General features: G+C 40.8%; 1 protein-coding gene across 4 annotated transcripts in view; it reads right to left on the bottom strand.

The window, feature by feature from the left end:
* Positions 1–26,653, bottom strand: part of ppef1 (protein phosphatase, EF-hand calcium binding domain 1) — a 921,908-nt gene extending 895,255 nt beyond the window's left edge. For 3 of the 4 annotated variants that reach the window (XM_073044604.1, XM_073044607.1, XM_073044605.1), the window contains exon 1: positions 26,530–26,653. In XM_073044604.1, coding sequence (XP_072900705.1) covers positions 26,530–26,604 — 75 coding nt within the window. In that variant the 5' untranslated portion in view covers positions 26,605–26,653. The remainder of the gene's footprint in view (positions 1–26,529) is intronic. The other variant, XM_073044606.1, reaches the window with a different exon arrangement.
* Positions 26,654–26,867: the final 214 nt, after the last annotated feature.

Here is a 26,867-nt window from a genome sequence, read left to right as displayed (position 1 = left end):
TATGATGGGTATAGATAGAGTGAATGCAAGCAGGCTTTTTCCACTGAGTCTAGGGGAGAAAAAAACCAGAGGACATGGGTTAAGGGTGAAGGGGGAAAAGTTTAAAGGGAACATTGAGGGGGCTTCTTCACACAGAGAGTGGTGGGAGTGTGGAATGAGCTGCCAGATGAAGTGTTAAATGTGGGCTCACTTTTAACATTTAAGAAAAAACTTGGACAGGTACATGGATGTGAGGTGTATGGAGGGATATGGGATGGGTGCAGGTCAGTGGGACTAGGCAGAAAAATGGTTCAGCACAGCCAGGAAGGGCCAAAAGGCCTGTTTCTGTGCTGTAATGTTCTATGGTTCTATGGAAGCTAGTAATCTCACATTTAATAAGTAACTGGATGGTGTTTTGAATTGCCAAATCATAGAAGGCCATGGACCAAGTGTGGGGTGAATAAGACTGATATAGAATGTCAGCATTTACTTGTTGGACCAATGGGCTGTTTCTGTGCTGTGAACTTGTTGGACCAATGGGCTGTTTCTGTGCTACTGACTCTAAAATATTTGTTGAATGCAGTTAGCTGTATATATCATGTGTGAGTTCAAATATCCTAAATGTAAATTTCATACTTAGTCTATAACCTGGAGTTTACTTAATAAGCTAATGCAGGAGAAATGAGGATGTCAACGCTCTTTGTGTTTATGAGAACATATTTTGACATTGGGCAAATCGATAAAGGGAAGAATGGTAGATCACCAAAGGTAGACATTTAAAAAGATATTTCACAAATCTCAGCAAAAATTTATTCCAGAGAGACCTTGCAAAAATGACACTCCATCCATGGATGTCCTAACCTATTATTCAGGGTCACAAGTACTGGCAAAACCTTGTAAAATTTCTCTGCACTCATTCAAGCTTGATATCTTTCCTGTAGATAGGTGACCAGAATTGCACACAGTACTCTAAATTCAGCCTTATCAAAGTCTTACAAAACTTCAAAAGAACATCTTAACTGCTGCACTTGGTGCCTAATCGTTCACTGCAAAAGTCCCAATATGTTTTGTCCTCCAAAAGAGCAACAACAGAAATTCTTTCTGCCATTTTTTAGCCCATTTTTTCAGCTGGTCCAGATGACATTGACTGGAATGTCCTCCATGGTGAGCATGTCTCCAAGTTCACTGATGGAGTTGCGTGCTTCCTCTGGAAGTGCATGGACAATGTTGTCCCTCAGAAGTTGGTCAGGGTCTTCCCAAACCAGAAACCCTGGATTAATCCTTGTGAGCAGCACTTACAGCACAGCATAGAGCTTACATCACTGGCGATCAACTAGAGCTCAAGAGAAGCAGCTATGATCTGCGCAAAACTATCAAGGCTGCAAATCAACAATACAGGGACAAGATTGAGTAAAGCTTCACAACAAATAGTAGACGTGACTTGTGGTGAGGGCTGCATACCATCGCAAAGCCAAACGTTATGGTGCTGTCAACATTGTGGCCTCTCTCCCAGATGAGCTCAATCGCTTTTATGCTCAGTTCGATATTGCTAACTCTGAGCCTCCAAGGAAAGCCACCTTTACAACCTGCAACCTGGTCATCTCTGAGGCTGAGGTACACAGATGTTTCCAAAGAGTGGACAGTCGCAAGGCTGCGGGACCGGATGGCATCCCAGAACGAGTACTCGAGATGTGCACAGCATAACTGACAGGTGTGATTGCAGACATTTTTAATCTCTCGCACTCCCAGTATAGAGTGCCCTCCTGCTTCAAGACATTCCACCATTGTCCCTGTACCAAAAAAGACCAAGGTGACATGCCTAAATGGCTGGTGTCCTGATGCACTCACCTCGATAATACACAACTGCTTTGAGAGTCTGGTCATGGATTACATCTACAGCATACTACCACCCAAAGTGGACCCCCTACAATTCGCCCACCGACACAACTGATCGACAGATGACACATTAGCCACACACTGTCCTTGCACATCTGGAGAAGAAGGATGCTTATGTGAGAATGCTGTTCTTGGATTACAGTTCAGTATTCAACACCATAGTTCCATCCAGTCTCGACAAGAAGCTCAGAGACCTTAGCCTTGACCCTGCCTTGGGCAGCTGGATCCTGAACTTCCTGTCAGATTGCCGGCAGGTGGTAAGAGTGGGGTCCCTCACCTCCAACCCCTGACTCTCAATACAGAAGCCCCTCAGAGTTGTGTACTGAGTCCCCTCCTTTACTCTCTGTATACCCATGATTGTGTCACCACCCACAGCCCTAATCTGCTAATTAAATTTGCCAATGACACTATAGATAGATAGATAGATACTTTATTCATCCCCATGGGGAAATTCAACATTTTTCCAATGTCCCATACACTTGTTGTAGCAAAACTAATTACATACAATACTTAACTCAGTAAAAAATATGATATGCATCTAAATCACTATCTCAAAAAGCATTAATAATAGCTTTTAAAAAGTTCTTAAGTCCTGGCGGTAGAATTGTAAAGCCTAATGGCATTGGGGAGTATTGACCTCTTCATCCTGTCTGAGGAGCATTGCATCGATAGTAACCTGTCGCTGAAACTGCTTCTCTGTCTCTGGATGGTGCTATGTAGAGGATGTTCAGAGTTATCCATAATTGACCGTAGCCTACTCAGCGCCCTTCGCTCAGCTACCGATGTTAAACTCTCCAGTACTTTGCCCACGACAGAGCCCGCCTTCCTTACCAGCTTATTAAGACGTGAGGCGTCCCTCTTCTTAATGCTTCCTCCCCAACACGCCACCACAAAGAAGAGGGCGCTCTCCACAACTGACCTATAGAACATCTTCAGCATCTCACTACAGACATTGAATGACGCCAACCTTCTAAGGAAGTACAGTCGACTCTGCACAAGGAACAAGGCACAGTGGTGTCAAGAAAACAACCTCTCCCTCAATGTCGCAAAAACAAAGGAGCTGGTTGTGGATTACAGGAGGAATGGATACAGGCTAACCCCTATTGACATCAATGTATCTGGGGTTGAGAGGGTAAACAGCTTTAAGTTTCTCGGCATACACATCACCGAGAATCTCATGTGGAATGTACACACCAGCTATGTGGTAGCAAGAGGGGCAGTTAAATGATTAATTCAAGAAATGAATTATTTCTGATAAGCATTAGATCCTCAGTGCTTCCTGATTGATTACAATGATCAGGTAGTGACCTCATCTCTTGCTAACCCACCAATCTCCTAGACTTTGTTTGAAGCATGTTATAGTTGTTGAAGAGCAATGCGATACTTCTGTACTTGGCATATCATGAGAAATCTGGATTGAGTAATCACGTTATTTCTGGGCCTGGCCTAAGTATTATTGCTGTTCGCTACTGCAGTACAGTGTTCCTTTAGACCATATATGTCAAACTCAAGGCCCGCGGGCCAAATCCGGCCCGCGAGATAATATCTAATTACTATTAAAGCTGGCCCCAGTAATCGAAGCGCCTATGGCGTATGATATGGCTAATGCTGAGTTTATTCAGGTACCAGGTTTTCAGGGTTTTTAGTGTTTATTCGGCAGTCTTCTTCATAAGAAACGGAATTTGTAAAGTGAAACACTTTGTAGTTATAGCAGAGACTGAGACACATGAGAGCAGGCTGAAAAAACGGAGGCAACGAAAGCTGCGTTCGCACGCGTCCGACTGATCCGGCCCGCATGAAGCTGCATTTTGCTCAATCCGGCCCGTGACCTAAAATGAGTTTGACACCCCTGCTTTAGACCATAAGACAGAGGAGCAGAATTAACCCATTCAGGCCATCAAATCTGGTCCACCATTACATCATGGCTGATCCTGGATCCACTCAACCCCATTCACTAGCCTACTCACCTTATTCTTTGATACCCTGTCCAATCAGGAAATGATCAACTTCTGCTTTAAATATACCCACGGATTTGGCCTCCAACACAGTCTGTGGCAGAGAATTCCGCATTTTCACTATTCTCTGGCTAAAAAAAATTCCTCCTTGCCTCTCAATTTTGAGACTGTGCCCTCTAGTTCTGGATACCCCCACCAGAAGAACCATCCTCTCCACATCCACCTATCTAGACCTTGCAGCATTTAGTAGATTTCATTGAGATCCCCTGTATTCTTCTAAATGCTAGTGAGTACAAGCGCAAAGCTGTCAAACGTTCCTCACATGTTAACCCTTTCATTCCTGGAATCATCCTTGTGAGCCTCCTACTGTTAGCTAGTATGATTCACATACTCTAATTATGGGAATGTTTGAGGATGTGCCTAAACACATTGATGAAGGTAGAGCAGTAGATATAGTAGATGGATTTCAGCAAGGCATTTGATAAGGTACCCCATACAAGGCTTATTGAGAAAGTTCAAGAAATAATGAGAAAGATCCAAGGGGACATTGTTTTGTGGATCTAGAACTGGCTTGCCTCAGGGAGTGGAGTACCTCAGGGATCTGTTCTGGGACCCTCACTCTTCATTATTTTTATAAATAACCTGGATGAGGAAGTGGAGGGATGCATTAGTAAATTTGCTGATGACACAAAGGTTGGGGTGTTGTGGATAGTGTGGAGGGCTGTCAGAGGTCACAGCAGGACATTGATAGGATGCAAAACTGGGCTGAGAAGTGGCAGGCGGAGCTCAACCCAGATAAGTGTGAGGTAATTCATTTTGGTAGGTCAAATATGATGGCAGAATATAGCATTAATGGCAAGACTCTTGGTAGTGTGGAGGAACAGAGGGATCTTGGGGTCCGAGTCCTTAGGACAATCAAAGCTGCTACACAGGTTGATTCTGGTTAAGAAGGCATACAATGAAGGCCTTCATCAATCTTGGGATTGAGTTTAAGAGCCGAGAGTGAATGTTGCAGCTACATAGGATCCTGATCAGACCCCACTTGGAGTACCATGCTCATTTCTGGTTCCCTCACTACAGCAAGGACATGGAAAGGGTGCAGAGGAGATTTACAAGGATGTTGCCTGGATTGGGGAACATGCCTTCTGAGAATAGGTTCAGTGAACTTTGCCTTTTCTCCTTGGAGTGACGGATAGAGGTGTACAAAATAATGAAAGGCATTGATTGTGTGGATAGTCAGAGGCTTTTTCCCAGGACTGAAATGGCTAGCACGAGAGGGCATAGTTTTAAGGTACAGAGGAGATGTCAGGGGTAAGTTTTTTTTACTCAGAGTGATGATTGTGTGGAATGGGCTGCCGGCGGTGGTGGTGGAGGCAGAAATGATAAGGTCTCCTGGATGGATACTTGGAGCTTAGAAAAATAGAGGGCTATAGATAAGCCAAGGTAGTTCTAAGGTAAGGATATGTTCGGCACAGCTTTGTGGGCTGAAGGGCTTGTATTGTGCTGTAGGTTTTTTGTTTCTATGTTTCTCTGTTATGCAGTGACACAAGTCCTGTGAATATGGGCATGACATTCAATGGTATAAAGTTCAGCAACTGCCCTTTTGAATTTTTCCCTAGATCATGGCTCAACTGAGATATCGCTGCCCCACTGTTCCTTTAGGCAGAGTCGGGTTTTGCCTGACCTATGATGATGTCTTAAGTTTTCCTTTTATTGATCACTGTGCTGAAAGTTGGTCTCAAACAACAGGCCAATTGACTGTGGCCATTAATCCATAATGAAGCAGAAGCAGACTTAATGAAAAAGAAGTGTGGACAGTACAGTGTGGATTATCTGTAATATGGATTTATACCAGCACCAAGCAACCAACAGCAGCCAAATTGTTTCTGTGAAAAAGTTCTTTCAAATGAGACAATGAAACCATAAAGACTCCTTGAACATTTGAAAAAAAATGCCCTCTGATAAAGCAAACAAGAACTTAGCTTATTTTTAGTCACTTCATGAAAACTTTCAGAAATGGAAACACTTCAAAACATCTTTGCAAACACTTCACAACAAAACAGTAATGGCTCATGTGCTTCATAATGTATTTCATTGTTTGTTGCTAAATCTGGAAAGTCTCATACAATTGGAGGGCAGATTCTGCCAGCAGTAAGGGAAGTTCTGAGTATGGTTTTGCATAAGTTACCAGAACAAATCATTAAAGCTTTTCTGCTCAGCGATATCTCTGCTCAAAGACATACAGATGAAGTATCTGAGAATGTGGAACGTACTTGGACAACAGAATTTGCTGCGTGGTTATCTGAAATTTTTTTGCCAAGAATTGAATCTTTGCTTCTTGGTTATGCTCGCTTCATTAATAAGACCATTAGATAAGGGAACACATGCAAAATGCTGGTGGTACTCAGAGGGCCAGGCAGCATCTATGAAAAAAAATACAATCGACTTTTCAGGCTGAGACCCTTCAGCAGGACAGGAGAGAAAATATGAGTAGGTTGCCCATTGCCTCCCTCTGGTGCTCCTCCCCACTTTTCTTTCTTCCACAGCCTTCTGTCCACTCCTATCAGATTCCCCTTTCTCCAGCCCTGTATCTCTTTCACCAATCAACTTCCCAGCTCTTTACTTCACCCCTCCCCCTCCTGGTTTCACCCATCACCTGGTGTTTCTCTCTGCCCTCCCCCACCTTTTAAAATCTACTCCTCATCCTTCTACTCCACTCCTGCCAAAGGGCCTCAGCCCAAAACATTGGCTGTACTTTTTTCCATAGATGTTGCCTTGCCTGTTGAGTTCCTCCAGCATTTTGTGTGTGTTGCTTGGATTTACAGCATCTGCAGATTTTCTCTTATTTGCCATAAGATATAGGAACAGAATTAGGCTATTTGGCCCATTGAGCCAACTCCAGCATTCAATCATAGCTGATCCTTTTCCCCCTCCTCAGCTCCACTCCCTGGCCTCCTTGCCCTAACCTCTGATGCCATGTTCAATCAAGAACCTGTCAACATTCACCTTAAATACACCCAACAACCTGGTCTCTGCAGCTGCCCGTGGTAATAAATTCCACAAATTCACCGCCATCTGGCTAAAGAAATTTCACCGCATCTCTGTTCTAATGGATGCCTCTATCCTGAGGCTCTGCCCTTGTGTCCTAGACTTCCCCATCATGGGAAACATCCTTTCCATAACTGCTCTGTCTAGGCCTTTCAACATTCAAAATGTTTCAATGAGATCACCCCCTCATCCTTCTAAATTCCAATGAGTACAGACCCAGAATTATCAAATGTTCCTTTCATTCCTAGACTCATCCTTTTGAACTTCTGGACCCTCTCCAATGCCAGCACATCTTTTCTTAGATGAGGGACCCAAAACTGTCCACAATACTCAAGGTGAGGGTTCACCAGTTCCCTATACAACTTGAGCATCACAGCCTTGCTCTTGTATTCTAGACCTTTCAAAATAAATGCTAACTTTGCATTTGCCATCCTCACCAACAACTCAACTTGTAAGTTAAACTTTAGAGGGTTCTGCACAAGGACTTCCAAGTCCCTCTGCATCTCAGATTTTTGGATTTTCTCCCCATTCAGAAAATAGTCTGCACATTTATTTCTACTACCAAAGTGCATGACTGTGCATTTTCCAACATTGTTTTTCATTAGCCACTCTCTTGCCCATTCCTCAAATCTGTCTAAGTCCTTCTGCAGCCTACCTGTTTCCTCAACACTACCTGCCCCTCCAGAAAACTTCATATCATCTGCAAACTTAGCAACAAAGCCATCTTTTCCATCATTGATAAACAGCATAAAAAGAAGCGGTCCCAACACTGACTCCTGCAGAACACCAGTAAATCACTGGCAACCAACCAGAAAATTATCCTCTTATTCTTACTCACTGCCTCCTACCAATCAGCCAATGTTCTAACCATGCTAGTAACCTTCCTGTAATACCATGGGCTCTTAACTTGGTAAGCAGCCTCATGTGTGGCACCTCGTCAAAGGCCTTCTGAAAATCCAAATATACAACATCCACTACATCCCTTTTATCTATCCTACTTGTAATCTCCTCAAAGAATTCCAACAGGTTCATCAGGCAAGATTTTCCTTTAAGGAAACCATGCTGACTTTGTCCGATCTTGCCTGTGTCACCAAGTACTCCATAACCTCATCCTTAACAATTGACTTCAACAGCTTTCCAACCACTGAGATCAGGCTAACTGGTCAATAATTTCCTTTCTGCTGCCTTACTCATTTCTTAAAGAGTGGAGTGACATTTGCACTTTTCCAGTCCTTTGGCCAGAGTCCAGTGATTTTTGAAAAATCATTACCTATGTCTCCACAATCTCTACTGCTACCTCTTTGAGAACCCATGGGTGCAGTTCATCTGGTCTGGGTGTCTTATGTACCCTTAGGTCTTTCAGCTTTTTGAGCACCTTCTCCATTGTAATAGGAACTGCACTCACTTCTCTTCCCTCAACCCTTCAACATCTGGGACACTGCTAATGCCTTCCAGAGTGAAGACTGATGCAAAATACTCATTAGTTCATCTGCCATCTCTTCGTCCCTTTTTATGATTTCTCTGGCCTCATTTTCTATCAGTCTTATATCCACTATCTCTTTTACTTTTTATATACTTGAAAAAGCGTTTTCTATCCTCCTTGACTTTGTTTGCCAGCTTGCTTTCATGTTTCATCTTTTCCCTCCTAATAATTCTTTTAGTTGCTCTCTGTAGGTATTTAAAAACTTCCTAATCCCCTAATCCTGTGAACTTTTGCTTTGTTGTATGCCCTCTCATGTTTTTTACATTAGCTTCCACTTTCCTTGTCAGCCACGGTTGTACTGTTTTGCTATTTGAGTACAGTATTTGCTTATTTTTGGAATACGTCTATCCTCAGTTTTCCCAGAAACTCAAGCCATTGCTGCTCTGCTGTCATCCCTGCCAGCATCTCCTTCCAATTTACTTTGGCTAATTCTTCTCTCATACCACTGTAATTTCCTTTACTCCACTGAAATACTGTTATGGCAGACTTTACTTTCAAAGTTCAAATGATGAAATCATGGTTCAAGAGTTGTTATTTGCAAGGGGATTTAGAAACAGATACAAAGGGTGAGTCGATATTTGAGTTGTTGAGCAATTTTTCCAAGAGAAGGACATCTGCTCATCAACATTCTTGCTTGATGGGGCACATTGATGACAGGACGCCACCGTGTGGTTATTACTTTCCTGGAAAAAAGCTGTAAGTAATGTATTTACCACTTACTGTGTCATTTATGGACAGCATCTTGTCACAAAAAGCCTGTAATTGGCTGCACAAATCACAGCAATAAATTGAGAACGGTGAGCAATTTGAATGCTTGCTGTTGCACACAGAAGTCAAACTGATCTCAAAAGGTGCTTTTGAAGCTGTAATAAAATTCTCTGAAGTTTAAAGTGCTTCATTCAGTAATCAACTTAGGCATAATTATTGCTTATTTTTCAAAATTATTTGCAATTTTAAAAATGTATTCATTCATGGGATGTGGGTGTCACCAGCTAAGCCAGCATTTATTGCCCATCCCTAGTTGTCCTTGTGAAGGTGGTGATAAGCTACCTTCTTGAACCCACAGTGCTGTTAGGGAGGGAATTCCATGATTTTGAACCCAGTGACAATGAAGGAATGGTAATATGTTTCCAGGTCAGGATGGTGAGTGACTTGGAGGGGGATTTCCAAGTGGTGGTGTTCCCAGGTATCTGCTGTTCTTGTCCTTCTAGTGGTCATGGTCATGGGTCTGGAAGGTGCTGCCTTAGGAACTTCGGTGTGTTATTGCAGTGCATCTTGTAGATAGTACACACTGCTGCAACTGTTCATCGATGGTGGAGGGATTGGATGCTTGTGGAAGGGGTACCAATCGAGTGGGCTGCTTGTACTGGATGGTGTCAAGCTTCTTGAGAGTTGATGGAGCTGCACTCATCCAGACGAGTGGCGAGTATTCCATTACACTCCTGACCTGAGCCTTGTAGATGGTGGACAGGCTTTGGGGAGTCAGGAGGTGAGTTACACACAGCAGGATTCCAAGCCTTTGACCTGCTCTGGTAGACACGATGTTTATATGGCTAGACCAGTTCAGTTTACTGTCAATGGTAACCCCCAGGATGTTGATAGTAGGGGATTCAGTGATGGTGATGCCACTGAATGTCAAGGGACAATGGTTAGTGTCTCTCATGTTGTAGATGGTCATTGCCTGGCACTTGCGTGGTTTGAATGTTACTTGCCACTTGTCAGCCCAAGCCTGGATATTGTCCAGGTCCTGCTGCAATTGAGTATGAACTGTTTCACTATCTGAGGAGTCATGAATGGTGCAGAACATTGTGCAGTCATCTGCAAACATCTCCACTTCTGACCTTATGATGGAAGGAAGGTCATTGATAAAGCAGTTGAAGATCGTTGGTCCTAGGACACTTCCTTGAGGAACTCCTGCAGTGATGTCCTGAGGGTGAGATGATTAACCTCCAACCACCACAGCCATCTTCCCTTATGTCAGGTTTGACAAAATCAATCTTCAATTGCAAGGAAATTACATGAATCTTATCAAAGTCAAATCAGTCGTCGCCACATTTCTGTCCAGGTTAACCCTATTTAAGTGCCGTTGTGACCTTTTCCAATTTTCAAGCCTCTCTGAGTTGGAAGAGAAAGAGAGAATAGCAGATGATGCCCACTTGGGTGAGCTACATGAAGATATATCAGAGAGATTTTAGGATCTTATTTCGATCCAAATTCTGGATCCATTTCTGACCACTCATAATAAGGAATTAACAGCAAGGATGGAGGAAGAACTGATGTCAGAACAGAATGACTTTGAGCTGAAGCTGAGATTCAAATAATCATATTAAGACTTTTGGTTGCAGAAGGGAACCTCTGAATGCTATCCTGCACTGTGGAAAAAGGATATTGCCTTTCCAATATCATAGTAGGTGAAGCTGGGTTTCAGTATAATTGCCCAACTTCTTTCAAAGCAACAAAACAGACTGCAAATTACTGAACCTGGGAATCTGAGATTCTTTCTGCGTGGCAAAAAGCAATGAAATAGGGACTACTAACATACAGTCTAAAATTTTTGATGAAAATTGGTTTTCCTGTAATTAAAGAAATAATTTTATTTGTAGCTTTAAATAAATTTGAATAGACTTTGCAACTTTATGCCAATTCTTTGAATGTCTAGTTCCTATTTACTCTCACTGTGCATCATAAATCAAAATTCTTCATAGATTTATGTAATAGCCAGAAAGGGGAAGCTGGGTTTGTGGTCTGGGAACCAAGCAAAAAAAAGTTTGAGAAGCACTGTAAATTATTACTATAAATGATAAGCAACAAAGGACCTAGCACCAAGCCCTGAGGGACACCACTCGTCACAGGCCTCCAGTCAAAGAGACAACCATTTGCAGTCTTCTCCTACTAAGCCAATGTTGAATCCCATTTACTACCTGCTAATGTTGTAGGATATTTCATTTAATGGTTTTCTGTAGAAGTAGTGTGTTCTGTTGGTAGTGTTTGGGTTACCATTAAAGATAAGGGGTTGTAATGTTCAGCTTAGGAATGTGTCATCCAATCAGGTTCTAGAGGTTTTTGTGATGGGCACTGTGGTGGAGAAGATAGCTGGGGATCTGTCCCTGTTGCTCAAGGTGCTTGGTGCAGATAAATGGCTTCAAGGAGGAAGGACCAATAATCCCGTGGGGGAGCCCGTTTATTTGAAATGAAAATCTAGTGACACTCAGAAGGTGGTGTGTGCTTTCACACAGTCCGTGGGTCCAGTGTGAGAGTTAAAGACAACTTCAAGATGAGCTCCAACTTAGCTGCACATTTGGACTGGGTTAACTGTAATGAGTCCTTTTCATTTTTTTTCTTTTCCCTACTAACTTCCATAAAATGAACATTTGTAAAATTTACTTCCTTTATAATTGTAGTGTACGATCTGCTATTTCTTGCTGATGGGTAATGCAAGCGGCCAATATTTACACAGTATTTGTTCAGAGGATGGTCAAAACATCCCTGCTCTCCTGTGCTGGTGGGACCCCATTCATGTTGACCCTGGACCTACTGAGTTTGAGAAAGGTGGTTTTCTCACTGCTGAGTCCATTGTCTTGTTAGCGAGGGGTTAACCAGCCACCTTTCTAGAGATGCCTGGTAAAAAGGGGTTTCATACCTCATCCTAAATGCCAAGTAACTGAACCTTCTAAACCAGCCTCCCATGCAGGGCTTTGTCAAAGGACTTACTAAATTCCATGTTCATCTCATGTCCTCCATCAACCTTCTTGTTAACCTCCTCAAAGAACTCTACAAGACTGGTTACACATGACCTACTACACATAAAGCCATCTTGTCCAACCTTAATTGGGGTCCGTCTATCCAAATATTTACACATACAATAATTCTGTCTATAGAATATCTTCCATTAATTTACCCATCACTAATGTCAGGCTTACTGGTTTATAATTTCCTTGCTTATTCCTGTGGGAAAACCTTGGAATCCATTGTTAAAGAGGTAATAGCAGGACATTTGGAAAGCTGTTATAAATCGTTCCTAGGTTGAAGGTGATTGGTAAAGTCTGGGGCTGGGCTTCATGGAGACGATCAGAATATGGTGAGAAAAAAAATTGGACCATTGTAAATGGTTGCTTGATGGTCTGTGTGGTCTTGGTAATGATGGCACCAGTGAAGCATGGCTGGTGACATTCTGTGGACTACATACAATACTTTTAATTTTTTTTGAGTTCCTCCCCACACCTTGTGGCTTGTCAGCTGACAACCTTGCCATTTCTTTAGCATTGTCCGTTTTTCATAAGGCTATGTTACTAGCTCGATGCTTGACCCAACACGGATGGAAAGTGTACAAGGAGACAGCTGGATTCAAACCCAGAACCATTCAGCTCAAGGTCCGGTGCAGGTGCTACTATACCACCAGCCAGCTATACTTTTAACTATACCTCTTTTGAATAGTTCTCACTGCAGTCTGAAGCATGTAATTTCCCTTTAGCAATGTATTTTAAAACCAACTTAATCTACAGATCTCCCAATCTTCAGAAGAACTCAGTGGACCAAGCAGAATGGCACCTTTAAGCGGACAAAGATTCATTGCAATTGTGGGAACCGAGGCAGGAGAGTGGGGGAGCTCCAAGCCAGTCTGAACCACAGAGAGAGGAGCATCTTGTTAGCACATGAGCAGTCACTGAACAAAATTAAGGACTTGAGGTCAAGATTGCCGATTCAAAGGGAAATGAGAGATTGCTGTGTTTGAGTTAGATGTGGCTTTCTTCCAGCATGCCAGATACCGCAATCAGACACAAAGGCTTCTCGATTTACAGAATGGACCAAACTACTGGTTCTGAAAAGGCAAAAGGTGGAGGTGTGAACTTCATGATAAATTTTCGGTGGTGCCTGACGTGGCAGTTTGCCAAACTTGTGTTTCCCGACCGACCTTCAACACTTAGAGTCAAATGCCATCCATTCTATTTATCTAGTGAGTTCTCCTCCATAATTCTGAATGCAGTTTACATACCATCAGTGGCTGACTATAATCAAGTGGTTAAGATACTGCATGATGCCATCTCCAAACAAGAAACAGTCCATCTCGAAACATTTCAAATCAAAGTTGGGGACTTCAACGAAGCTTGCTTGAAGAAAATCCTACCCAACTACCATCAGCATATAACCTATAGTGCCAGAGGTCCCAACACACTAGACCACTGTTATATCAAGATAAGGAATTCCTATCATTCCCAGACTGCACTGCAGGAAATCTGATCATTTGTCTGTCCTTCTCCTACCTGCAAACAGGCTGAGGCAAAAGAGCAAAGAGGTGGTCACAAGAGGCAGAGGAGTGGCTATGGGATTGCTTCCAGTTAGTCTGGGCTGTGTTCAAGGACTCATCTGCAGAACGGAATGAATACACTGTGCTTGTCATGGACTTTATTAAAACAGCTGTAGATGAGTACATCCTCAAAAGATCATTCAGTTTTGCCCAACCAGAAGCCCTGGATGAACCATGAGATCCACAATCTGCTGAGGGCCAGATCAGAGACATTCAAGTCTGATGACCAAGAAAGTTACAAGAGGTCCAGGTATGATCTGTGGAAATCCATCTCAAGGCCAAAGTGCCAATTCCAGATTAAACTAGAATCAATGAAGGATGCTCGATAGTTGTGGCAGGGCTTGAATGCCATCACCTCATAAAGTTAAATCAACCGACATTGGTGACAACAACACTTAGCTTTCAGATGAGCTCAATGCCTTCCATGCCCACTTTCACTGTAAAACATGCAGGAACCATCACAACCTCCCATAGAGCCCGGTGATCCTGTGATTTCAGTCTGCCTTCAGGAGAGTGAACCTATAAAAAACATCCAGCCCAGATGGAGTACCTAGCCAGGTGCTGATAAACTGGCTGGAGTGTTCACCGAGATCTTTCACCTCTCGCTTTGGCACCTGCTTCAAGCATTATATCAGCGCCTAAGAAGTAACCTGCCTCAATAACTAATTTCCAGTTGCACTTACATCCACTGAAGTGTTTTCAGAAGTTGGTGATAAAACATATCAACTCCTGCCTGAGAGGTGACTTGGATCCACTCCAATTTGTCTACTGGTGCAACAGGGGCTGTATCATTGTCCTGAGGGGACATGGCTTATTCTGATTGTCAAAAGTCACTTCTGTCATGATTGGTTAGTTTGGAAACTGAAGCTGCTTTTCCTATTGATTAGCTGCCTGGTCTCCAGTTTCAAATATCCTGGATATATAGAAAGCACACGTGAAGGTTAGAAACATAGAAAACCTACAGCACAATATAGACCCTTCAGCCCACAAAGTTGTGCCGAACATGTCCCTACTTTAGAAATTACTAGGCTTACCTATAGCCCTCTATTTTTCTAAGCTTCATGTACCTTTCCAAAAGTCTCTTAAAAGCCCCTATCATACCCACCTCCACCACTGTTGCTGGCAGCCCATTCCACACACTCACCACTCTCTGAGTAAAAAAACTTACCCCTGACATCTCCTCTGTACCTACTCCCCAGCACCTTAAACCTGTGTCCTCTTGTGGCAACCATTTCAGCCCTGGGAAAAAGCCTCTGACTATCGAGAGCTTCTCCCTCTCTTCCTTTGTTTGTGCACATAACCATCGGGAAGTTATGCTCTGTGTATGCTTTTAACTAAGTATGTTTGTTAAATGTATGTTTTGTGGCGACCCACTTCCCAGCGCTCTCGAACCGGCTCTCAAAGTGGCATTGAGGCCGGTCCCAAAAAGGGCGCCAAGGCTGCTTCACCAGCAAGGGGAAAAGCCTGCGCACAGGACGGGACTGTGAATATGCCTGGGGAGGGCGGGAACAGGAAGGCTTTAAAGCGAGGCCGCGAAGTTTGAATAAACCTCTTTTGCAACTGCAGCTCACCAACTACATGCCGTTATTTCAGCGCTGTGTGTAGCACACCACTACAGTTTGATGAATATTCAACCTTATAGTTTTTGTAACTTGGAGAACATGAATTTCTGTTTGGATTTTTACTGTTGTAAATAAATGATTTATATACTCATTCACAGTCAGTGTTTCCTGTCTCACTTGCCAGACCCATGAATCTGATTCAATGTTACATTTTGGCGCAGCGAGCAGGGTATGGCTTTTAGAACAGAAATGCATTTCTTTAAGAGGTTAGTTAAAAGAGAGAGCCCTCAGTATAAGAGATGTAGAGTCCCAGGGTGGACAAAATTGTGCAGGCTTTGGAAGTCTCGCTAACTTACTGATGGCTTATGGAATGCTAATAGTATGGTCAGACCAGTTAGATTTTGCCAGGGTTGAAATGGGACACCACATTGTTTTTATACTTAAATCATTGGGTTGTTGCAGGAGAAAGGGTAGCTAGTAGGGTGCTTTCTGGCTGTTTGCAGTGATTGTAAGACATCAGTATAAAACTATAGTGAGTCTAAGAGTGAATTGTACAATCTCAGTCATCACTGTAGGGCTGCAAAGTTGGAGTATAAGAATATAAAGATAATTTATCAGCTAATAAAGCTATGGCACTTAGACGATGCGTGCCTGCTGGCTGGCAGCCTGATCCTGTTAAGGTTCAAGCTTTAATAATCCTTTTCTGGAGCTGGGTGATGGAGATGTCTGGCTGGATGATGAAAATGAAAGAGACGGTAGCATGGATCCCTCGGTTTAATTCTCAAGATGATCACCCTGTCCCTTGCGTGTACGAAACAGTATGGGCCAGGCCAGTGATCACACATTCCCATACCCTTTTTGGTGGGCATCAATCCGTGCCTTCTTCTCAGGGTGGAGTGGGGGAGGAGTGATGGATCATCTGGATGATGGGGTGGTAAATTGGATTAGTAAGTATGCAGATGATACTAAGGTAGGTGGCGTTGTGGATAATGAAGTAGGTTTTCAAAGTTTGCAGAGAGATTTAGGCCAATTAGAAGAGTGGGCTGAACGATGGCAGATGAAGTTTAATGCTGATAAGTGTGAGGTGCTACATTTTGGTAGGAATAATCCAAATAGGAAATACATGGTAAATGGTAGGGCATTGAAGAATGCAGTAGAACAGAGTGATCTAGGAATAATGGTGCATAGTTCCCTGAAGGTGGAATCTCATGTGGATAGGGTGGTGAAGAAAGCTTCTGGTATGTTGGCCTTTATAAATCAAAGCATTGAGTATAGGAGTTGGGATGTAATGTTAAAATTGTACAAGGCATTGGTAAGGCCAAATTTGGAGTATTGTGTACAGTTCTGGTCACTGAATTATAAGAAAGATGTCAACAAAATAGAGAGAGTACAGAGAAGATTTACTAGAATGTTACGTGGGTTTCAGCACCTAAGTTACAGGGAAAGGTTGAACACGTTAGGTCTTTAATCTTTGGAGCATAGAAGGTTGAGGGGGGACTTGATAGAGGTATTTAAAATTATGAGGGGGATAGATAGAGTTAACGTGGATAAGCTTTTTCCTTTGAGAGTAGGGGAGATTCAAACAAGAGGACATGAGTTGAGAGTTGGGGGCAAAAGTTTAGGGGTAACATGAGGGGGAACTTCTTTACTCAGAGTGTAGCTGTGTGGAACGAGCTTCCAGTAGAAGTGGTAGAGGCAGGTAGTGGTATTGTCATTTAAAGTAAAATTGGATAGGTATATGGACAGGAAAGGAATGGAGGGTTATTGGCTGAGTGCAGGTCGGTGGGACTAGGTGAGAGTAAGCGTTCAGCACGGACTAGAAGGGTCGAGATGGCCTGTTTGCCACCCTCTAGGCAACGTGGAGGACGTCTGGTTAGGAGAAGCAAGAGATAGAGGCTATTGAGGAGGAAAGGTCATTCTTCAAGCCCTCCGCATAGAAGGATTCCTTTTGTCCTCTGCCAGATTCCACACATTTCATTCAGGATTCCCTGCAAAAGACTGGAATCAGGGGTGGCTAGCTCATTCGTGGCTTACTATTGTAGGGAGGGGGGTCATTCGACCTGCATCCCTCTTCCCTGTAAATAGAGTGTGAATGATTTGAATGCAGGTGTGTGTGTGTGTGTGTGTGTGTGTGTGTGTGTGTGTGTGTGTGTGTGTGTGTGTGTGTGTGTGTGTGTGTGTGTGTGTGTGTGTGTGTGTGTGTGTGTGTGTGTGTGTGTGTGTGTGTGTGTGTGTGTACGCACGCATGTACTTTGCCTTTAAGAGACTCTGTTGGGCTCTGCCCAGTTGCTTTTTCCTCTTCAGCTGTTCTCTGATGTTTGTTATTTCTGTGAGTTGTATGTTTTCAGTTTTTGCAGTTCCATGCAAAGCTTTAAGGGACTTGAGCCTTAAAAGTCCTGGTGGAGTGAGTGTTTTAAGGGCTGGTATTTCCCTACGTACTATGTGTATAATTGGAAGGTCCTGACTCTTAAAGTGATTTCCTGGCTGACAGAGTGTGGGTGTAGGTGTATTGAGTACAGGCACGTGAAAGCTGGGTGGACCAGTATCCTGGGACCATGCCCAATGGTGTTGAGAGGCTGGGCACTAGTTGGAAGCTGAAAGGCACGTACTGGGTATGCAGATCCTAGGCATAGCTGTTGCTCCACGGGGGGTGCAGTTGATATGTGGTGCTATATTTATGCCACCCCAGTGCCCTGAATGAGCACCTTGTCCATGCTGGTTATTACAAGGGCAATTACAAAGGAAGCATGTTTTGATTGATAAGCCTTCCTCAGCATGGTACAGCCAGACTGACCAGGGAATGGATTCGATGGCCTTGGATTACCTGCTCACAAAGGAAGGTGACACTTGTACTGTTATTGGTGAAGAATGCCGCACTACGTTCCTGATGAGTTGGACAACATCTCTCACATGGTTGATCACATCTAAAGAGTCAGTGTATACCAATACCAGTTCATTAACTATTACACTCTGGGTTGGGGCTGGTTGTCTTTTTGGGGCACAGGGAGGCTGGTGGACTACTGTAGTGTATTGGGGTGACTATTGGGTTACAGTACTGGGTTTTATATTTGTGTTTTATATGTAGCTTAGTAAGGAGTTTATGAGAGTTATACTAGACTGAAGGTTGGATCAACAGGTTTGCAACTTCGAGGGGTGGAGAGCCCTGAGGAGGGTGGCTTATTCTGATTGTCGAAAGTCACTTCCATTATGATTGGTTAGTTTAGAAACTGCAGCTGCTTTTCCCATTGGTTAGCTGCCTGATGTCCAGTTTCAAATATCCTGGGTATATAGAGAACATGTGTGGAAGTTCTCTCTCTCTCTTCCTTTGTTTAGGGCAATCGGTCCACAGAACCATTGGGAAGGTATGTTTTGCACACACTGTTAACTAAGAACGTTTGATGAATATTCAACTTTGTAGTGTCTAACTTGGGAAATATGAATGTTTGGTCAAATTTTTACCATTGTAAATAAGTGATTAATATACTCATTCACAGTCAATGTTTTCTGTTCTGCTGGCCAGGCCCGTGAACCTTACTCAACTTTACAATTATTGGCACTTCACTCAACCCTGGAACATCTGGCCAGCAAAGATGTAGCATCAGGATGCTCTTTATCAACAACAGCTCAGCATTCAATAGCATTATCGCCTCAAAACTAATAAGCTCCAAGACCTCAATACCTCTTTGTGTAATTGGATCTTCAATTTATCACTTGCAGATGCCAGTCAGTTCAGATTAGTAACATCTCCTCCAGGGCTGTGTGCTTAGTCCTCTGCTCTACTCGCTTTACACATGACTGTGTGGCTAAGCTCAGCTCCAATGACATATTCAAGTTTGCTGACATCACCTCTGCCATAGGCAGAATCAAAGCTGCTGAAGAATTAGCATATAGGAGGGAAGAAGAAAATCTGGCAGAGTGATGCCATAAAAACAGCCTCTTACTCAATATCAGCAAGACCCAGGAGCTGATTATTGACTTCCGGAGGATGAAACCAGAGATCCAGGAGCCAGACTTCACCAGAGGTGGAGAGAAGCGGCAATTTTAAACTCCTTGGTGTGATAATTTCAGAGGATCTGTCCTTGATCCAGCTTTTAAGTGTCATTACAAAGAAAGCATAGCAGCACCTCTTAGAAGTTCATAAGGATTTGGCATGACATCTCAAACATTGACAAACTTCTATGAATGTGTACTGGAGATTATATTGACTGACTGCATCACAGCCTGGCATGGAAACACCAAAGCCCTTGAATGGAAAATCCTACAAAAAGTAGTGGATGCAGCCCAGTCCATCGTGGGTAAAGCTTCCCACCATTGAGCATATCTGGGATTCTCCATCTTTGCAGCAGGTCGCGTTTCTAGCGGCTCTCTCTCTCTTTTAATATATTTTATATCCCACTAACAGATCCCTTTTAGTTCTGATGACTTACTACTTCTCCTGAAGGATTTTACGACTGAATTACAATGGCCGAAAAAAGTTCTGGTATTGCAAGACTTTCCCCGAAATGGAGCAAACGGAACAAACCAAGAAAACGGAGGAACCTGTTACACTAGCGGGAATATTTTCTTCAATACAAGACATGAAGTCGGAATTCGGATCGCTTAATATTAAAATTGATAAGCTGACCGGTTCAAACGGGAAGCTCGAAAAAGCTATTTCTACGATTCAAGACTCGCTGAAAAACTTGGATTCTCAATTTCAAACACTTCAGCAGACTACAACCCGAATCGAGACTGAGCATGATCTATTCAAGCAAACTATTAAAGATCAAGGAATGAATATATCTTTGATGGAAAAGAAAATCAATGAAATTACCTCGGAACTATCTAAAACAAATAAAAGAATGGTTGATTTAGATAGTAGAGGGCGTCGGAGGAATCTGCGTATTCTGGGACTGCCTGAAAATACTGAAGCTGACGATCTGTTAAAATTCCTTTCAGATATACTGTGCTCACTTTTCAATGAGACCCTCGAAACTAGCCCCTTAATCGACAGAGCTCACAGAATTCCATTCTCTCGCCGTTCAGCCAAATTACGTCCTTGAGCAGTTGTACTTTCTTTGCATTATTACACGACTAAAGAAGCTATTCTTCGAGAAGCCAGAAAGAAACGGAAATTACTCTTTAATTCAACACACATTCGTATAGTTGAAGATTATCCCCCCCGAAATCTTTGCTGAAAGAAAGAAACATCGAGAAGTTATGAGTGAATTGTATAAATTAGATTTAAATCCCTCCCTTCGCTTTCCAGCAAAGCCGATAATTTTTCCTGAAATATCTCAACCATTGAGAATCTACTCTCCTCAGGAGGGATGGGAGTATATTAAAACCTTTAAAGTTAAGCCTACTGAATAAAATATTAAAGTTACATCGATTATTCAATAGCCAATTTTGAAGTATCTGCTGTATGATTTGTTTATGGAGCTTTTGAGTTACGTACACGTTATACCTTTTCACTCTCTGGTATGGGACGTGGTTGATTTAATTTTTTTACCTTATTAATAATTAATACATATATAACTGTTTTGTAGGGAACCTTTATAGTATTGTACTTTAGTGGTCCGTGCAGGACCTGTTGTGTATTAATCTTTTTTATTGTTTTAATTTGTTTCAATAATTATAGTTTTAGGTCTGTTATATACATATATTCATTTATTTTTCTTCTTTGAGAGAAAGAATATTCTTTGTAACATTATTTGCTCGGATTTATTCTTTCTTTTGAATGTGTGTTTAAGCTACTTTAGCTGATTCTAAGATGGCCGTTGTTGATTATGTTTTTATTTATGTTAGACACAACATTATAGTAGTTGAATTCTGTTTGTGCCTTTTATTATGGCTATTTTCCGTGGGATTTTTGTTTTTTTTTAATATGGAGCTGCAAATTGGAGAACAGGGTCGAAGGTGATTAGTTAGCATGGGACCAGCCTATTGGTTCCTTCCTTTCTATCTATTGGGCGGGGGGGAGGGGTCTATTAGAGTAGGTTCTTTTCTTGATTAGGCAGCTCTTTTGATGGATTTCTCCTTCGGAAATTCGTTACTCCTTCTGGTTGTACCCGCGCCTTTTGGTTTAATCTGTTCTTGCGTAACATTTCTTTTATATAATATTAAACTCAATTTTAAACATGGATGTTAATAAAATTAATATAACATCTTGGAATTGGAACGGTGTCAATCATCCCATTAAGCGTAAAAAGATTTTTAAGAAATTAAAATCACATGCTGATATTTTTGCGCAAGAAAATCATATACGATAACAGGATGGGGATAGATTTTTTCGCTTTTGGAAAGAGCCTCTTTTTCACTGAGTGTCGGATAGTAAAACAAGAGGCATTTCTATATTTCTTAGTCCCGAAACCCCTTTTGTACACCTTAATACTCTACTGATTTGATTGGAAGATATTTAATTGTTACTGGTGTATTATGTGAGCAAAAGGTAGCTCTGGTGTGTGTATACGCACCTAAAGTAGATAATTCTGATTTTTTAAAGAAACTTTTTTCAGAGTTACCGAATCTCAATGAATATAAGCGGATCATTGGTGGTGACTGTTGCTTAAATCCGGCGATTGACAGGTCATCAACCAATCCATCGCTTCCTAATAAAGCGGCAGCTTGTTGTTGAATGTGCGTATGACATCATAGCGCTTTCAGATCACGTGCTTTTAAAGTTAACCCTTAAGCTCCCGGATAGATTTTTGAAAATCTCACAGTGGCGATTGAACCCCGTTTTGTTACAGGATCCAGCCTTTGTTAATTTTATTAAGGAGCAAATTTCTATATTTTTTAAATTTAATACAACCGAAGGAATGTCAAATCTGGTTATATGGGACACCTTGAAATCTTTTCTTAGGGGACAGATAATCTCATATTCAGCAGCCTTGAGAAAGAAAACTAAAGCGGAATTGTCAGTGTTTATTAATAAAATTAAACAGATAGATAAAGCGTATTCAGTTAAACCTACTGAAGACCTATATAAAGAAAGGGTCGAACTTCAATCACAGTATGATTTACTTCTGACCTTTCCCATTGAACAGCAAATTTTTAAATCTAAAAGTTTATTTTATATACATGGGAAAAAATCTGCTAAACTTTTAGCGGGTCAGTTAAAGGGTGGGATGGTCAGAAGACAGATTTTAAAAATTCGCTGACCAGATAGAACAGAAACTTCAGATCCTTATGAAATTAATAAGATATTTATGGACTTTTATTCTAATCTTTATAAATCTGAATTCTCTGATAGTAATATCACTATGAATAGATTTTTGCAAAGGTTAAACATACCTCAAATTTCGATTCAAGATGCTGATATGTTAGATGCACCTATTAAACAAGAGGAGATAGCCAAGGCTATATCCTCTATGCAATTAGGTAAAGCTCTGGGACCTGATGGTTATACTGTAGAATTTTATAAGACCTTTCACGAAACGCTTATACCACATCTTCATCAAACGTTCACTGATTCTACATCTTCTGGGAACCTTCCTGAAACTTTTTATGAAGCACTAATTTCATTGATTCCAAAAAAAAGGGAAAGACCCACTGGAATGTGTATCCTATAGTCCTATTTCTTTACTGAATATAGATTTTAAAATCCTCTCTAAGATTCTAGCAAATAGGCTTGAGAGTATCTTGGCTAATGTTATCTCAAATGATCAAACAGGATTTATTAAAAATAGGTACTCACATTTTAATATTCAAAGATTATTAAATATCATTTATTCCCCCTCAACCAAAGAATCTGAATGTATTGTATCTTTGGATGCAGAGAAAGCCTTTGATAGGGTGGAGTGGCCTTATCTATTTCAGGTTTTGAAGAGGTTTAATTTTGGTCCAGGATTTATTTCAATGGATTAAATTGATTTATCATGCCCCAGTAGCTGCGGTTCTCACTAACAACCAAAAGTCTCCTTACTTTAGATTATATAGAGGCACCCGTCAGGGCTGTCCCCTTAGCCCTTTATTATTTAATTTGGCTTTAGAACCACTTGCTATTGCTCTTAGGGATTCTAATTCTGTGCAGGGTATTAGGAGAGGGGATAAATTACATAAAGTTTCGTTATATGCGGAAGATTTATTAGTTTACATTTCAAATCCTAAGAAATCTATTCCTTCTATGTTATCTATATTTATGGAATTTGGTACTTTTTCTGGATATAAACTTAATTTACATAAAAAGTGAATTATTTCCTATTAATAATTATTTTGATTATTATGATCAAATACCTTTTAATATTGCCAAAAACCATTTTACTTACCTTGGTATCAAAATTACAAAATTTTTTAAAGACCTATATAGGTATAATTTCTTCCCTTTAGTTGAATATACTCAACAGGCACTTTCCAAATGGTCACCTATGTCGATGTCATTGATAGGTCAAATAAATGCTATAAAAATGGTTACTCTACCGAAATTTTTATATATATTTCAAGCAGTTCCCTCTTCTGTTCCAAAAATTTTTTTTGATAAAATAGACTCTCTTTTTGTCTTATGTTTGGAATAATAAAAGCTCTAGAGTGAATAAACTTTTATTGCAAAAATCAAAAAAAGATGGAATTACCAAACTTTAGATTTTATTATTGGGCAATTAATATTCGCTATATTACTTTTTGGATTTATGATATAGACGACCAAGATCGCCCTTCATGGTTACAGCTGGAGGAAAATTCAGTAGTGGGGTTTTTGTTAGCTTCTTTATTAGGAGCTCCTCTTCCCTTTTCGTTCTCCAGAATAGGTAAACAAGCTCTTAACCCTATTGTTAAACATACTTTAAAAATTTGGTTTCAATTTCGTAGATTTTTTGAATTAAATGATTTTTTACTTTCTAGTAATATTTATTCTAATTTCTTTTTTAAACCATCAACTTTGGATAAGGCTTTTCTAACATGGAAAATTAAGGGAATAAAAACTTTTTTAGATTTGTTTTTACAAGACTGTTTAATGTCTTTTTCACAGTTAATGGATAAATATATCTCCAATACACATTTTTTCAAGTATTTACAGGTTAGGAATTTCTTACGTGATTTTTTACTAAATTACCCCTTGATCTGCTCTTCAAATTTGGCTTATGTTATTTTTCAGTTTGAACCTTTTCAAAAACAATTAATAGCTATCATTTATAAACAGTTAATGAATGCTCGCACATCACCTAATGATAGGGTTCAACGCTCCTGGGAAGTAGAACTTCAACATTCACTCTCAGATAATCAATGGAGTAAAATTTATTATTTAGTTAATAATTCATCTATCTGCGCACGCCATATTTTAATTCAGTTTAAGATAGTACATAGGGCCCATATGTCCAAAGATAAATTGGTGCATATTTTTCCTAATATATGCCCTATTTGTGATAGATGTAATGCAGAAGTGGCTACTCTAGCCCATATGTTTTGGTCATGTGTAAGTTTAAATAATTTTTGGAGGGATGTGTTTGGAATATTATCTAAAGTTATAGATATGGATGTTCAACCTAATCCACTTACAGCAATTTTTGGGATTTTCCCAGAGGAAGCAAGCAAAGTGTCTGCCTCTGCCCAACATGTGATAGCTTTTTCAACCTTACTGGCTAGGAGAGCTATTTTGCTACACTGGAAAGAATCTAACCATGTTTAAGCTTGGAGAAAATTAGAAGCCGGACATTTGATACATCTTTTGATTTTGAACAAGTCTGGTGACCTTTTATTCAATATTTTCACATGATTTAATTTATCTTTATTTATTTATTTTTCTTTATTCTCTTTGGAGAATATCCTTGTCCATGAAGGTTCGGAGATGACTGGAAGGATGTGTTTTTTTTCTCTCTTTCTTTTTTAAGTTTATCCTCATTTGGACTGCCCAATCTTTCTTTTTCTTTCTTTCTCTCTTTTTTGTTTTAGTTTAGTTAGTGGGGTTTTTCTTTCTCTATCAATAAAATTTCCAATCTTTATTTTTTACGATTGCTATGAGGAGTTGTAATTTCTCTCTGACCATTGTATATATAATAGCATAATATATTACCTATTTGAGTTTGATATTATATGCTTTTTGTCTTTAATATTGCTGTTTATATGTCTTTTATATTATCTACTTGTTAAACTCCTTTTTCGATTTGTATTTGTATATTCTTTATTTGAAAATCAATAAAAAAGATTGAAAAATGAAATGAAATGAGCATATCTACACGAAGCATTGTTGCAGGAAAAGAGCATCCATCATCAGGGACCCCACCACCCAGGCCATGCTCTCTTTTCACTGCTTCTTCCATCAGGAAGAAGGTACAAGAGCCTCAGGACTCACACCACCAGGTTCAGGAAGTTATTACCCCTCAACCGTCAAGCTCTTGAATCAAATGGGATACTTTCACACTGCGGCACTTGTCTCATCTTTGAATTGTTCCCACAACCTATAGACTCACTTTCAAGGTTTCTTCATCTCATGTTTTCAATATTCATTTCTTATTTATTATTATTATTATTATTATTATTATTTATTTCCTTCTGTATTTGCACAGTCTGTTGTCTTTTGCACACTAGTTGAACACCCAAGTTGGCACGGTCTTTCATTGATTCTGTTATGGTTATTATCCTATTATAGGTTTATTGAGTATGCCCACAAGAAAAATAATTTCAGGGTTGTAATATGGTAACGTATATGTACTTTGATAATAAATTTACTTTGAAAGTTTTAAACTTTGGGCAGAATGGTAACATAGCAGTTAGCACGACAGTAGGTGTGTCAGATTTCAGGGTTCAATCCAGTAACTCTAGTAAGGAGATTGTATGTTCTCCCCATGACTGTGTGGGTTTCCTCCAGATGCTCTGGTTTCCTCCTACAGTTACAAACGTACTAGGTAACAAGTTAATTGGTCATTGTAAGTTGTCCTGTGATTAGAGTAGGGTGGAATAGGTGGGCTGAGGAGTGGCCGGAGGGACCTGTTTCCCTTCCATTGGGAAATAAATAAATAAATAATGTGAAAATTGCTGAAATGTGAATCAAAGAAATGTAAAGTGCAGAAGTGGGCCCCCCCAGCCCAACTTGTTCATGCTCATCCAATTTCCTGCAACCCACATCCTGCTACACCTTTCCTATCCAGGTATTGTACATATGGAAATGCATTTTGAAGTTTGAATAGTATCTGACCTCAAGAGGGTCACTCCTGAGCTCCCTATATTCCAGTGAGTATAAGTGAACCGGTTCAATCCCTCTATTCCAGACAACATCCTGGTGAATGTTTTCTGCACACTTTCATTGCTGTCACATCCCTCCTGCACAATGGCAACCACGACTGCACATAAGTATGCTGTTCAGTACATAATTCGGATGAAGCTCACCCGTGACTGGTCTTGCTCTCCAGCATACTCAATAGATTGAAAGATGGTCCACGTGTAGCGTCGTTTCATCTCCATTCGTGCAACATGACGTCGATACCAGCGCTGAATCAGAATGGCTGCTTTAATGGCTGCAAAGTGAAGGGGAACAATGGCATTAGTTCACAGACTGGGCAGTGAAAGGCTCATTCTGCTGATCCAACTTACTGTTGGAAAATCACATTAACACCTAGGAATTCACAGATAACACTGACAACACATTATATCAAGAGAAATCCTTATTATCAGGGAAGACTGTAGTGTATTTAATATTTCAGTGATATTTGAGCAATCTTGTGTGA

Source organism: Hemitrygon akajei, chromosome 5 (genome assembly GCF_048418815.1).
Source record: "Hemitrygon akajei chromosome 5, sHemAka1.3, whole genome shotgun sequence".
Lineage (NCBI taxonomy): Eukaryota > Metazoa > Chordata > Chondrichthyes > Myliobatiformes > Dasyatidae > Hemitrygon > Hemitrygon akajei.
This window is presented reverse-complemented; position numbering and strand designations above follow the sequence as displayed.